Source organism: Humulus lupulus, chromosome 6 (assembly GCF_963169125.1).
Source record: "Humulus lupulus chromosome 6, drHumLupu1.1, whole genome shotgun sequence".
Taxonomy (NCBI): Eukaryota; Viridiplantae; Streptophyta; class Magnoliopsida; order Rosales; family Cannabaceae; genus Humulus; species Humulus lupulus.
In genome coordinates this window covers 85,595,405-85,610,190 of record NC_084798.1, presented here as the reverse complement: position 1 = coordinate 85,610,190, position 14,786 = coordinate 85,595,405, and the positions used below count along the sequence as shown (strand labels likewise).

General features: G+C 36.4%; 2 protein-coding genes across 3 annotated transcripts; one reads left to right on the top strand and one right to left on the bottom strand.

Annotated features, from left to right (window-relative positions):
• The first annotated feature begins 460 nt into the window (after positions 1-460).
• LOC133782338 (uncharacterized) lies at positions 461-2,391 on the top strand. Its single transcript, XM_062221606.1, has 3 exons — positions 461-836; positions 982-1,161; positions 2,002-2,391. The coding sequence occupies exons 1-3, from the start codon at positions 688-690 to the stop codon at positions 2,243-2,245; spliced, it is 573 nt and encodes a 190-aa protein (XP_062077590.1). The 5' UTR covers positions 461-687; the 3' UTR covers positions 2,246-2,391.
• A 5,449-nt stretch (positions 2,392-7,840) lies between these two features.
• LOC133782337 (nifU-like protein 3, chloroplastic) lies at positions 7,841-10,413 on the bottom strand. Of its 2 annotated transcripts, none has more exons than XM_062221605.1 (4): positions 10,214-10,413; positions 9,885-9,996; positions 8,928-9,226; positions 7,841-8,244 (listed from the first exon to the last, which is right to left on the bottom strand). In XM_062221605.1, the coding sequence occupies exons 1-4, from the start codon at positions 10,214-10,216 to the stop codon at positions 8,053-8,055; spliced, it is 606 nt and encodes a 201-aa protein (XP_062077589.1). In that variant the 5' UTR covers positions 10,217-10,413; the 3' UTR covers positions 7,841-8,052. The 2 variants fall into 2 exon arrangements, with proteins under 2 accessions (XP_062077589.1, XP_062077588.1); XM_062221604.1 differs by having other exon boundaries at positions 10,112-10,411.
• Positions 10,414-14,786: the final 4,373 nt, after the last annotated feature.

The window sequence follows — 14,786 nt, the reverse complement described above, 5'->3', positions numbered from 1 at the left end:
AAAATAACTTTTGATGATAAGTTATAAAGTAATTTGTTATACTTTATTGTGACTTATTAGTTCCTAAAACAAGTTTGAAGATAGCGTAAGAATATCTTAAATAATAAGACACTATAATATAACTTATAAAAAATTAATCAATATTTTAAGATAAAAAAATTCCAATAATTTTTTTTGAAAATAACTAAAATATATATGAAATAATATTCTCTAAAATTAATTTTTTTTTTTGTAAAAAAGTAACAAATAACTAAAATGTTACTTTTAAAAATAAAAAATTTAGGATTTTGGGAATGTTTCTAATTCAGTTATATTATTTTTTAAATTTAATATTTTTTATGAACATTTTTACAAATAAAAATTTGTTGGTAATTTTTGTAATTATTTTATATTATATCTGTATAATTGTAAATTCCCTGGAAAATATATATACCTTATTCTTGAATCTTCCGCTCGTCCATTATTATTACGCCACTTGGCATTTTCAGTATCAGGAAATAAGATGATTGTGTGGTTTTTCGTACAGAATACTGCGAAGTGGGAAGAAATCATAAGAAATGCTTAATTGGATTGTGTCTTCTCCGTTATGTTTGTAGGACAACAATAGTAGAGTGGAAGGAACTAAGAAGTCGAAGAGTTAAGTGGATAGAAGCCAAGAATTGAGGCACTTATAGAAGAACTGGAAACATGTCCATGTCGTTTTTAGCATCACCCCAGCAGAGTTTTCTGGCCAACGCTCTGTCTTCATCAACTCACAAGCTCAAAACCAAGGTTCCCACTTGTGCTCACTCCACCATCTCATGCAGATACAACCAAGATCACAAAGATTCTCTCAGGTAAAATATCTAAGTATATATTTGTGTATATCATTTAGAAATTAATAATGGGTTTTCTTTCCTTTTGTCCGATTTGTAATATCTCTTAGTATATATGTGTTCCCATGGTGAAATTGATATCTGGGTCGTGGTTGAATTCATATAGGAAAAATGAGAACCAATTAGCGAAGTTGGCTATGGTTGCTTTGACAGCTGGGGTGTTGACTCTGGGTTCGGTTTCTGACGCCTCGGCTGCAAAGTCCGGCGGTAGAGTCGGTGGTCAAGCGTTTCCGTCAGCTCCTAAGTCGGCCCCTCGGTCGCCTCCTAGAATCAACAATAATTCGAGGTTTGTTTTTGGTAGAGAGAGCTTTTGAGTTAGACCTATAGTTTAGGTTGTTTGAATCGGGGAATTCGTTATGGTATACTACCAATTTAAAGTATGAAATTGTTTGGACTCATTTGATAAGTTGTTTTGGAGAGATTATTTTTTAGCAGTGCATGTTTTCTTTGAGTAATATTTTAAAGTTTCACAGATTTAGTATAATGTCACCCGCTTCGATGGTTTAAGCTACTACTAATAAAAAGCTATTTGATAGTGAGTGTATTTCCAAATCTCCAACTTACTTGGGTAGAAGAACTCACATTAAAACCCAACATTAAGGGGTGTAGGATGCCCGAGTTGTTACAAACCCGCATGAGAAGCCATAACTTATGCTTGTGGGACTTAATGAAATCGTTACACAAGGTTGTAGGATCATCATCTAAGACTTCAATGCGGTCAACTGCATCTCTTACCTTACGAAGTTGTTACCATTTAGGGTTTACATGTGCATTTGAATATGTTTTAATTCTGTAGACACCTTTTGTAGTTTCTTTCTAAACAAGAGATGTATCTACAAGGAATCTTTTTCATGTTATCTGATGAGTGGGTTTTAGCAGAACTCTGTTCTGGGTTTACTAATTTGGCTTTAGTATTTTTCACATCTCAGTAGAGTTGTAACTCCCAATATTTATTGATACCATTTGTTTGTTTGTTTGTCTGTTTGTCTTTATTTAATAACTGGTTACAGTACACTATGATTGAAAAACAGCATGTCATTTCTAAAAGTTGGCTATGATAAATCTGCCTATGTGGTATCATACAAACAAGATATATGCATGTTAATTCGAGATGTTTGTTTTGCAGGACAAACATTTACATAAATCCTCGAGTTGCCCCACCTTTAGTTGGTGGCTACGGCTATGGTTATGGCGTGCCCTTCTTTGGAGGTTGGGGATGGTCTCCATTTTCATTCTTTGCTCCAGGTCCTAGTGTGGCTGTTGGCATTGGGGGTGGTTTTGATACTTTAGTTCTGTTTATGTTGCTTGGTGCGGTTGCAGCTGTTTTTCGGAGATTTGCCAGGTCAAGAGACGAAGATGAGGATTACTAATGAACTTAAAACCTTTTTCTACTAGTGTAAAACAACGTAAACGCAAAGGTTGTAAAACATGTGAACTAACATATGACTATTCTGCCTCAATTTTATCATGCAGTGTAATTAATTATATTATTTATGCTACACCATCTTTTCTCTTTCTTCTCCTTTTATGTTAAAACGTGTTACTTGAGATTGAGAGTAGCAAAAGCTTTTGCCTCGAAATTGTAATGTTGACACTGCCGTGAGCTGCTGGGATAAACACCGTTTAGTTTGCACGTAATTTGAGCCCCAATATCAGAGAAAGTTGTGGCTAATCGATCAAGGCTTTGGGTAGTAAATACGATCAACATGAATCTTTCTTGGTCTTGTGTTTCTCCTAATAAATAAGAAACTCACCAGTAGATGCACGAATCATTGCAGCCTGAATCCTAAAAAGGAATATCTACACTAAAAAGTTTCGGATAATGGAGATGAGAATGTGCTGGATTAAAACTTGGGAAAGTCAATAACTTCTAAGCCCATTTGACTCTGCTTTTAAAGTTTGTTCTCACAAATGACAATAAAAAACAGTTTTTGTAGTTTCAAAAAATAAAAGAAATTTGGTTAATGTTTTCTAAAATTAATTTTTTAGTTTTATTTATTTTAAATCTTAAATAAAAAATTAACAAATACATTTACAAAGATAAAAATCTTTTAAAAGTTTGTAATAAATAATGAGATAAAATAATTTGAAAGTTAAATTATGAAAAATAAGAAGTGAGAAAGTAAATTGAGAAAATTTGAAGAAATAGAAATTGAGAAGAGAGAAATTGATCGATGCAAGAAAAAATGAGAGAGAATGTGATGAGAAAGAAAGTGGAGAGAGAGAAGTGAGTAGAGAGAGAGAAATGGCCAGAGAGAAAATATGATGAGAGAGAAAATGAACAAATATTAAGTGATGAGAGAGAAAGTAAAGATATAGTAAATGATGCAAAAGTATTGAGATATTCTCTTAATGTTTTGTATATATGGATAACCGTGAGTCTAGGAATTAGATTAGAATTACAGCTCTAGTTTCCTTTTTTCTAGTTTCCTGTTTTCTATTCTTTTGTATATATATACGACTAAAATATATCAATAAGATCAAGCCATTCACGATTTCTTCATGGTACCAGAGCCACACGGCAAAATACACGATCGGCAATGGCTGACGGTAACGATACCACTATGGTTGGATCTTCGGTCAATGGGCAAAGAAACTCTTCCAATGATGCAGCCACCACGCCAAACACTGCTGCCTCTCTTCCTCACCTAAGTGCAACACAATGGCAAACTATCGCTACTATGTTTGGTAATACTCATTCCTCTACCGACCGTTTGCATGGTGAGTTTTCCAGGATTTCTTGGATTATTGATACTGGTGCTTCTAATCATGTGACGGGGGATGAATCTTGTTTGTTTAATGTTCATGATATTGCCGCATGTCTCGTCGGACTCCCTGATGGCCAAAAATTAATTGCTACTAAAGAGGGAAGTGTGAGACTCTTGGAAGGATTATTTCTTAAAAATGTTCTTTATGTCCCTAAATTGCACTGCAACTTAATTTCGGTTACACAACTCATTGATGACATGCACTGTTTTGTACAATTTGCTTCTAATATGTGTGTTATACAGGACCGTCATTCGAGGAAGCTGATTGGAACGGGTGAACGGAGAGATGGACTTTACTACTTCCAGCCACCGTCTACAATGCAAGCTATCTCAGTGGATGGTTCTTCATCTTCGTTGGAACTTTGGCATCAATGTCTTAGACATCCTTTAGAGAAAGTAGTAAAGTCATCACCTTTCCTACGTAATTCTAGTGATAAATTAAATAAGGCATGTGATGTGTGTCCTCGTGCCAAACAAACTCGTGATTCTTTTTCTCTTAATGACCATAAGGCCTCCCGAATTTTTGAATTAGTACATTGTGACTTATGGGGTCCTTACAATACTGTTTCTTCATGTGGGGCTCGTTATTTTTTGACTATCGTGGATGATTTTTCCCGAGCTATATGGATTTATTTGTTGATTGATAAATTGGAGGTGTTTAAAATGTTTATGTCGTTTTTTTCTATGGTTGATCGACAATTTGGTCAAAAGGTTAAGATTGTTCGGAGTGATAATGGGACAGAATTTAATTGTTTGCAAGATTATTTTCTTTCAAATGGGATTTTCTTTCAAACCTCTTGTGTGGGGACTCCACAACAAAATGGTAGAGTTGAACGTAAGCATCGTCATATTTTAACAGTGGCAAGGGCCTTACGTTTTCAAAGTCATATTCCTCTTTATTTTGGGGTGAATGTGTCTTAGCAGCTTCTCATTTGATCAATCGAACACCCTCAAGTGTTCTTCAGAATAAAACACCTTATGAAATTTTATTTCATACTTTGCCAATTTTTGATGAATTGCGAGTGTTTGGTTCCTTGTGTTATGCCCATAATCAACGTGCTAAGAATGATAAATTTGCAAGTCGCAGTCGAAAATGTATCTTTGTTGGGTATCCTTTTGGTAAGAAAGGGTGGAGACTTTTTGATCTAGAAAATAAAAGTTTTTTTTGTTTCTAGGGATGTTAAGTTCTTTGAAAATCAATTTCCTTTTGCTGAAAATGATCCTTCTACTATTAGCTCTACATATAATACTGACAACGTGAGTTTAGGTGATGATGACTTTGATTTTAATCTTTTTGGTGATTTTGAACCATTGTCTAATGAACCTGAACCCACAAATGAATCCTCCCCACTACATGTCACCACCCAAATTCCAACAACTACCACTTTAGAGCCTACTCTCCCTTTTCCTGTAGCACAGTCTAGCCCGACTGCTGCACAGAGTCATGTTCAGTCCACATCTCCACTCCAACATCCATCTACAAGGGGGGTAGCAGGGGCTGCTCCGAATTCTATCAATGACACTCACATGGGACGTGGACTCCGTGAAAAGGTTCCATCCACTCGGCTTCGTGACTATGTTACTAATACTGTTATCACACAAAGTCCATATGCTATCTCTCTAAGTTCACCCGCGCCATCAGCTCCCTCTGGTATGCCCTTTCCTATAACACATTATATTAACTGTGCAAAAATTTATGCTAGCCACCGGCAATTTCTTGCCGCTGTTACTGCAGGTTGTGAACCAAAATCATTTAAAGAAGCTATGACAGATGAAGGATGGCGTCATGCTATGCACACAGAAATTCGTGCTTTAGAGGATAATGGTACTTGGACTATGGAAAAATTACCTCCTGGTAAACATGCTCTTGGTAGTCAATGAGTCTATGAAATAAAGTACAACTCTGATGGCAGTGTTGAACGGCTTAAAGCTCGTTTGGTTGTTTTTGGTAATCATCAAATTGCCGGGATCGATTATAACGAGACTTTTGCACCTGTTGCAAAAATGGTCACCGTTCGTGCTTTCTTAGCCATTGCAGCATCTAAAAATTGGGAGTTGCATCAGATGGATGTGCATAATGCTTTTTTGCACGGGGATCTCAATGAAGAAGTCTATATGAAGCTTCCTCCTAGTTTTGGGTCTTCTCAACCTGATATGGTGTGTCATCTTCGAAAGTCCTTATATGGCTTGAAACAGGCACCGAGGTGTTGGTTTTCCAAACTTGTCACTGCTTTAAGAGAGTATGGCTTTCTACAATCCTATGCTGATTATTCTCTCTTTACTTATACTAAGGGTGATACTCAAATCAATGTTTTGGTGTATGTTGATGATTTAATTATATTTGGGAATAATTTCGCTGCTTTGAAGATCTTTAAGAACTATTTAAGCACGTGTTTTCATATGAAGGATCTCGGGGTTCTTAAATATTTCCTCGGGATTGAGGTAGCTCGAAGTCCTGATGGTATATTTCTTTGTCAACGAAAGTATTCTCTTGACATCATTTCTGAGACTGGTGTTCTGGGTGCTAAGCCCGCATCTTTTCCCATTGAGCAAAACCATCGGCTTGCTCATGCTTCAGGAGATTCTTTGTCCAATCCGGAACCTTATCGTCGTTTGGTTGGTCGTTTGATTTACTTAACGGTCACTCGTCCTGATTTGGCATACTCTGTTCACGTTTTATCACAGTTCCTACAAGAACCAAGATAGGAACATTGGGAAGCCGCCTTGCGTGTTGTTCACTATTTGAAAGGCTCTCCTGGACAAGAAATCTTACTTCGTGCTGATAGCTCTCTTTCCCTGACTGGTTGGTGTGATTCTGATTGGGCAGCTTGTCCTCTTACTCGTCGCTCTCTCACGGGTTGGCTTGTGTTTCTTGGTCATTCCCCGATTTCCTGGAAAACCAAGAAACAACCTACGGTGGCACGTTCTTCGGCAGAGGCTGAATATCGCTCTATGACTTCTCTTACTTGTGAATTGAAATGGTTGAAGGGTCTTCTCCTTAGCTTGGGGATTCAACATACTGATGTTATTGGGCTATATTGTGATAGCCAGTCGGCTTTACATATTGCTCGGAATCCAGTCTTCCATGAACGAACAAAGCACATTGAAGCAGACTGTCACTTTGTTCGTGATGCTATCCAAGACGGCACTATTCTTCCTTCTTATGTTCCTACAACTGTTCAACTTGCGGACATCTTTACCAAGCCTTTGGGGACCCGTCAATTTCAGTTTTTGCTTTCCAAGTTAGGCATTTATGATCCTCATGCTCCAACTTGAGGGGGGGTATTGAGATATTATTGAGATATTCTCTTAATATTTTGTATATATGGATAACCGTGAGTTTAGGAATTAGATTAGAATTACAGCTCTAGTTTCCTTTTTTCTAGTTTCCTGTTTTCTATTCTTTTGTATATATATACGACTAAAATATATCAATAAGATCAAGCTATTCACGATTTCTTCAAAAAGAAAAGAAAATAAGGAGATAGAAAATGATGAAAGAGAAAATAAAATGATAAAAAGTGAGATGACAGAAAATAACAAGAGAGAAAAGGTAAGAAGAAATAAAGTAATGAAAGAGAAAAAAAGAAGATAAAAGTGGAAAGAGAAAAAGTGATATGAGAAAAAAAAAATTATTTACAAAATTTTCTATTTTTTGTAACTTTATTTTTAAAAATTATTTTATGAAAATAATGTCAAACAACTAACTTGTTTTCAAAAAATAATTTTTTAATTAAAGAGTTAAATACCCTCTTGCCTTTCCATTCCCCCCCTTGAGGATTAGAGCACGTGGCTACGAACCACGGTGTCGGGGGTTCGAATCCCTCCTCGCCCACAACTGGCCAAAAAGGGAAGGACCTTTCCCTTTGGGGTAGAAAAATCATGATCGGGATTGCGGACCCAAAGCTATGGAATTTGGGCGTGGGTCTTTTGTCGAAACGCAAGATTCTCAGCTCAGATGCTGTTAACTGAAATTAGAAAGCCTACTCATGGAAATTATATCACGAAGTACAAAGAATCTAGTAGTTGATGAGGTGTTTAAAACATTCAATGTCCACACCAAATTGCATATATGGCTTAACCAGTCTGATATGAATAATCAATTTGGTTTTTTTTCAATAATAAAATATCAGACAATTCCTCATTTATAGCATTAAAACATTGGCAGAAAGCACTCAACTTTGAGAAAGAGAAATATTGTGGGACAAAGCAATAAGACGCATGATATTCATTCAATCACTAGTCTCATTCTCAAAAATTACCCTCTCCCAGTTAGAGGGGAAACAGATATTAAGAGCCATAACAAAATGAATACATGTTCAATTACACTCTTTTCTTCTGAAGAAATTGGAATAGTAAATGGTTCTTTACACTCTGGTTGTGGTAGATAAAGTATGTGTTTCTGTATATCATTCCATAAGCTGGACAGCTGAAATGACCGGAATTTTTTCCCTTAATTTTTGAGTTAGTGCAACCCGAACTGTCATAACCCCAGCTGCAGGGCCGTTTAGCCGAACTTTGACTACATAGTCATCGATTTGTACAAGTTCAAGTATCCCTCCTCCTGTCCCTGCAAGATAAGGTCTAATCTCTGCAAGAATCTGAAGAAGAAAATATATATAAAAATTGTTTTACTTTTACATTGAAACTAAAGTGGCTATCAATGTTTGTACAAGCAATCAAATAGACATGTATATAAAAAAAAAAAAAATTTTACAAGAAATTTTTAAAAATGTTACGAACTATTTGTTAATGAGTTCTTAACTACTCTAGCTAACGACTTTATGAGGACTGATTTCTAGAAATTTAATCCAGTGAATTTAGCTTAATGGTAGTATCTAGCATTTGTAGCCAACTCACTAGTACCTTGCCTAAATTCATCGGAGACATTTTAAGAGGAAAAAAAAGAACATTGGAAGGCTCAAATAAAGCATACATTAACATAATGCTTTAGTATAAAGGAACTTCTATACATATAATGAGATAGCTAGTCTTTTCATAGTAGCATACACATTGGTTTATGTATGTTGCTCAACTACACATAGCACAATAAGGAACTGGCAAATGTGATTTGCAGCCTCGTACATATGAAAATATGTGGCGCGGCCAAATATTTATTCCCTAAATAACTTTTCCAGTTTATGGAATAACAGAATCATCATTTTAGAGTGATTCTATAATCCCTACCAGTATTATCTTTTGTAAACTATAGTGTAAGACAAATGGCAATAGGAGCTTGAACAAAAAGCTTATAGCGCTTAGAACCAATGGTGAGTAGTCTCACCTTCTCTACATTGTCCTCATTTAGCTCGAGACCAGTCTCAGTGTCCAGAATCTGCTCCACTGACATTATTTCTGGTATCTTATCTCGAAGGCGAGTTTCGATTCCCATCTTTAGTGTCATTGTTGAACTCGGACATGAGCCACAGGCTCCTTGTAACTTGAGTACCACAACAAGGCCATCAATTTCGTGCAAGGCCACATTACCCCCATCAGCCATCAACCCAGGCCGTACCTCATCCAAAACCCTTTCCACATTCTCTTCAGTCAATGGAAGGACACAGCTTGGTGACACCACAAATCCTTCATTATTCAAAACAAAAGTACCCAAAAGGTTTTGAATGTCATTTTCTTTACTTTGTAATTTATCAAAAGAAAAATGAAAATCTAGGAACCATGTTAATGCTTGAATTTGAGATAAGTTCACTGAGATCAAGTCTCAACATAGCCATGATAATAACACTATGGATGTTACTTCAAGAAAAGAAAGAGTAAGGGCATTTAAATTTGGGATGGTGCCCCCAATACTTCTTCAACCATAGATAATTTGTTAATAATAATGACCTTCCCTTACTTTCCTTGGATTTTACTGATCCATACCTTATAATTGTTACACTCCAGAAAGAGAAAAAAGGGAGATAAGACTAATTAAATCACACGTTTGATTATACTGTTCAGAGTAACCCAAAGTTATGAAAATTCTTGATTCACCTTAAAGTTATTTTAAAACAACTGAAAGGGTCACCAGTTATATTAAATTGGGACTCTATTTCTTATATTTTGGCATGGTCCTACCAATTACACGTGGCACACTTTCACTCGACACTACCAATATTATTACTATTTGTAGAGTGAAAATCATATGCCAAAACTGAGCAATGAGCATAACATTATCAAATACAAATTTCATTATCTGTGTATAAAGTAAAGAGGTTCGTAGTAGTAAGTTCACAACGCGTACCTGCTTGCTTTCTTCTTGGAGCATAAAACCCAATGAGCTGTCTGCTACAAAATTGACCTCTGAGAAAATAGGTATTTTTTGAAGAAAATCCACTGGAATCTGAAATGGAGTTCTGCCCAACAATAATAATAATAACATGAAAATGTGAAATCTAATCCTTTAATACATGTATCAATACATTATATTTTGGCTATTCTAAGACAAATAATATGAACTGTAATGTATACCTTGAATAAAGTTAAAAAAGAAGATGAAGGTGTTTTAGTGGAAGAAAGAGATGTATTATACAAGACAACGGTCGTTGGCACTGGTTTTGAGACTACACCCACCATTGAATTATTAGTGTGAGAAAACCCACCACCACCACAGACTTAGCCACACTATCCCAACTGCGTTTCACGATTTCTTTTTCCTTTTTCTATATTATCAAAAAAAGAAAAAGGAGTAGAAAGAAAGAAAGCGTTCCTCCTTTTGGTGTATTAAGTTTTAAGTTGAAATTTAACGGTGGAAAATGTTAATGATGAATTTTTTGATTGGCATATAACAGATTATGATTGCATCTTTTGTGGATAGAATTCAGAACAAGAGTCCAGATTTCCTTGGAATGGGAGAGGTATAAAAGATGCCACCTCGGAATTTATTTATTATTATTATTATTATTATTTTAGAGATTCCGTTATAATATTTTGGTAAATTTTTTGGGGCACTTATTATTACTTTTAGAGAATGCATAAAGTATCTTTTGTCAATATAATTTTTGGAAGAGTTATTAGGGTTGTTGGAGTTGGAATTCTAATTGAGAAAGAAAAAGCTCAAGAAAAGGGTAGGAAAAAATGTGAAAAAATTGAGGTTTACAAAAATACTTAATATTTAAAAAAAAATACTAAAAATAAGGAATTTGAAAAATATTACAAAAATATAGAGGGTCATAATTGTAAATATGAAGTGTTTTTCTAACAAAGTTTGCAAATTTGTAATAATACACTTTATTTATAACCAAATATACAAATTTATAATTAGAGTTTACAAGTTTGTAATCTTATGTTACAATTTTGTAAACAACATTAACAAACTAAATAAAAAATTGTAACAGGTCATAACAGGACAATTACAAACTATTATCCGTACTTTTATAATTTATTTGTAAAATTTCGTATTTTTTAATTTTTTTTCTTAAATTTATAGTGTTATGTGTAATTTAAAAAAATATTCTTATGTTTGGTAATAAAAAAATGAATATAGAAATAAATTCCATATATATTTTTGGATAAAATTAGAGGGAAAAATGAATTTTTTAATAAAAATAAAATTATTTTATTTATTTTATTTTATTGTTTTCATAGTGTTATACCCAAAAATTGGAGAATGCATCCTAGGAGGCTAAGGAGAATGCATCTAGGAGAGTGCCTCCTAGGAGGGCTAAGAGGGTGGTCCTAGGAGACCCCAAGGAGGGTGTGGTCCTAGGAGACCCCAAGGAGGGTGTGGTCCTAGGAGACCCCAAGGGTGTGTAGGAGGTAAGCCTCCCAAGGTTTTCTAAGTGTTGGCTCGAACGTGCCCAAGGTAAATAGCTAAGGAGGAGGAGTCTCATGCAAGAGAATGGAGACTTAGACTTTCATAAGGAAAGTCTATACACTGTTCGATCGGACATGTTTGGGAGATGCTAAAGGGGGTTGCCTCAATGTTGTCCAAGGTGGGGTTCCCTCAATGTTGTCCAAGGTGAGGTTGCCTCAATGTCGTTCAAGGTGAGGTGCCAAGGAAGTTGCCTCGAACCACCTTGGTCCGAGGAGAAGCCAAGGAGATTGGTTCAAGGAGGAACATGGCATGCTAGAGGAGAGTACATGTTCGAGGAGAACCATGCACGTTCAACCCACCCAAAGCATGTCCTACCACCATGCATGTTTAACCAGCACTTGCATGGGTAGTGAGTAGGAGGTGGACCAACTAGCTAGAGGAGACTAAGTCAGACACAACTTCAACAACATGCGCGGGAATCTCTCATTCTTCCCACAAATGGAGAATTTGTTACATTTTGAATTTTGAATGTTTATTTGTAATATAAATGTAATAAATATAATAAAATATCCCTATTATAAGGGGATATCAGTTGAGGATCCCATCTCTATAAATAGAGAGCTTATGAGATGAGAGAGGGACCCCTTCTGCTTATTCTTTCTAGAGAGATAAAATTGGGTCTGTCTATTCTAGAGAGAGAAAGTGCTGAAATTAGAGAGAATTCTTGTATTTTCACAATTTATACTGAAGAAACTCAGTTGGCATAGTCCATCTGATCTTGAGTATAGATTTATAAATCACAACTCTAAGTGGATTAGGCTATTACCGACAATCGGGGCTGAACCACTATAAAAATTCTGTGTTATTTACTTTTCTTGTTTATACCGTCTGTTGTCGTTTACATTCTCTTGAAGGTTCGTCATATTTGACGTTCTCACGTCGTTGGCTAAAAACGCAGTCAACACATAGATAATGCATTTGTAAATTAATATATAATTATTTTTTCAACTTAAAAAAAATTCTTAAATTAGAAATATAGTAAATGTTAAATACTTGTTTTTCAACTTTCTATTACCCAAAGTAAATAATTAAAACTAACATATTGTGAATGCCAATCGACATATTAATCTATGTATCTTCACCAGTTTATATATATTTATATAAGTGAGAGAATTAAGGAGATGATGTGGCACTCTAAAATCTCTTCAAACTACTCTATATATCTTCTCCTTTAATCTAATTTTTATTCATTTTATAGATTATAATAATAGTAATTAATTCTAATTCTAATTCTACTTCTTAACTACTTATCATTAAAAATGATTAAAAACAAAATTAATTTTAAAAATCTATATATGTATATTTATATAAAGAATAGCATTAAGGAGATGATGTGACACTCTAAAATATCTTCAAACTACTCTATCTATTTTCTCCTTTAATCTAATTTTTTATTCATTTTATAGATGATGTGTTACGCTACGACCACAGTTATCCCAAAGGCACCATTGTAGTTGACAACACGCTGAACTTTAGATCTTCTGTCTTTGAAGAGTACGAAACCAACCTCAGGACTTGGCATTCTCTGCTCCAGGGAGCATTTTCTCTTGGGTTTAGGCAGTATGTAGACGAATCCAGCCCCGAGGAGGGATCTGAACCCCCTAGGATCTTAGAGAATGTATCCTTTGATTCCCCCTCCCCTCTGTTAATCCCAGAGCCAAAGGTCATGCTTAGCCTAGTTCATACACCCGAGCTGGTGGTAATAGATTCCTCCGCCAACCCGAAGGGTAGGATCTTTATTTCTCCCTTTATATATATATATATATATATATCTTTGAAACATTACTTTTGTGAATTAACTCCCTTTGTTCTTTTCAGGTGAAGAGATGAAATCGATAGGAGCTCCCGACCTAAGGACTGCCTTTCAAGCTAAAAGGTCTGGAACGGGCCACGCAGGGCCAGCCCTGAAAAAAAGTGGGCCTAAGACGGTTTTAATAAATTTGAAAAAAATGGGCCCTTTTGTATATGTAATTTTTTTTTATGTAATTTTAAATAAAATTAAACTAATATTTAGTAATATAAAATTAAACTAATAAAATTAAACTAATTTTAAATAAAATGGGCCCTGGGTAGGGGTGGGCCCTAGGCACGGGCCTAGCCCGCCTATGCCCAGGGCCGGCCCTGGGGCCACGTTGTGAAGAGGCCCAGGGTGACGAAGAAGGCCACCCCTAAAACGGGGGATACTACAAAATCCCCCTCTAAGGGTAAAGACACGAGCTCCGCTCGGGAGCCAACTCCGGTGACTACTGTCATCGTTGGGCAAGTTCCTCCTCCTCCCCCTCGACACATGCCTCCACCTCCCCAAGAAATTCATGCTGGGGCCCCCAACCTCTGAATACTGGTTGAGCCACAAGACCTGGAAAAGATCCCTGAGCCCTTTCGGGGTATAGTGTATGAGACAGCGAGTCACATGGTGGGCCACGCATATAAAGCCAGTGCGAGGGATCTAAGGGCCATAGAGGAGCGCATCCCGAAGGATGTCCTCAAATCTTCCATGGGGATGAACCTCATCGTGAGTCCTTCTCCTACATCTGATTCTTTTTTGTTTACTATGTGTTCTTCCTCTTTTTTTTTATTAACTTGTTTTGTTATTCTACACTCCGTCCTGGCCCAATACCAAAGCATAGCTCATGCTAAGGCCAAAAATGAAGAGATCTGAGCTGAGCTGGCCACTGCAAGGTCGCCCTGAATGTTGCTAAGGAAAGTGAGCATCTCACCAAAGCTGCCTTGATAGTTTCTAAGAAGAATGAGCATGTTGCTAAGGCTGCTCTTATCTCTTCCCAAGAAGCCGAGCGGGCCGCAAAGATTGCATTACCGCCTCCTAAGCTCAGGTCATAGAGGCGAACCGCCATGCTGAACAGCTTCAGGGCGAGAATGGTGAACTCAAAGAGAAACTACTCGAGGCCAAAGTTAAAGACAAGGAGTAAGCGACATTGTCATCATAAACCATGGAGGAGATGCTTTACCATTGCTAGGCTTTCAACCAAGACGGGAACTTCTCCTTCATGGAGTCCGGGTCTTGGGATCCATACCTTGCTAAATTCAAGGCTCGACTTTTGCATGAACCCTCGGAAATAGGTGAGGCTTTCGGAGCAGCGGAGGGAGATGGTGAGGAGGTTACTTCAGCGGGACAAGCTGACTATAATGACCCAAAATTTACTAATAAAGCTTAAGGGCCTTGATTAGTGTGCCAGGAGGGCATAATTGGTTTATGTGTGATTTAAATGAATTAATGCATGATTATGTGATATGCATGTTTATATGATTATATGGATATGTGAAATGCATGACTACGAGTATTAGTATGCATATAGGCCCTGTTTAGCTATT

Excerpts from the sequence above, each read along its gene's own strand:
- LOC133782338 (XM_062221606.1), top strand. The coding sequence starts at position 688 with ATGTCCATGTCGTTTTTAGCATCACCCCAGCAGAGTTTTCTGGCCAAC. Across the intron at positions 837-981 it reads GATCACAAAGATTCTCTCAG|GAAAAATGAGAACCAATTAG; the intron begins GTAAAATATCTA and ends GAATTCATATAG. Across the intron at positions 1,162-2,001 it reads AGAATCAACAATAATTCGAG|GACAAACATTTACATAAATC; the intron begins GTTTGTTTTTGG and ends TTTGTTTTGCAG.
- LOC133782337 (XM_062221604.1), bottom strand. The coding sequence starts at position 10,216 with ATGGTGGGTGTAGTCTCAAAACCAGTGCCAACGACCGTTGTCTTGTAT. Across the intron at positions 9,227-9,884 it reads TCCAAGAAGAAAGCAAGCAG|GATTTGTGGTGTCACCAAGC; the intron begins GTACGCGTTGTG and ends TGAATAATGAAG. Across the intron at positions 8,245-8,927 it reads ATGAGGACAATGTAGAGAAG|ATTCTTGCAGAGATTAGACC; the intron begins GTGAGACTACTC and ends TTTCTTCTTCAG.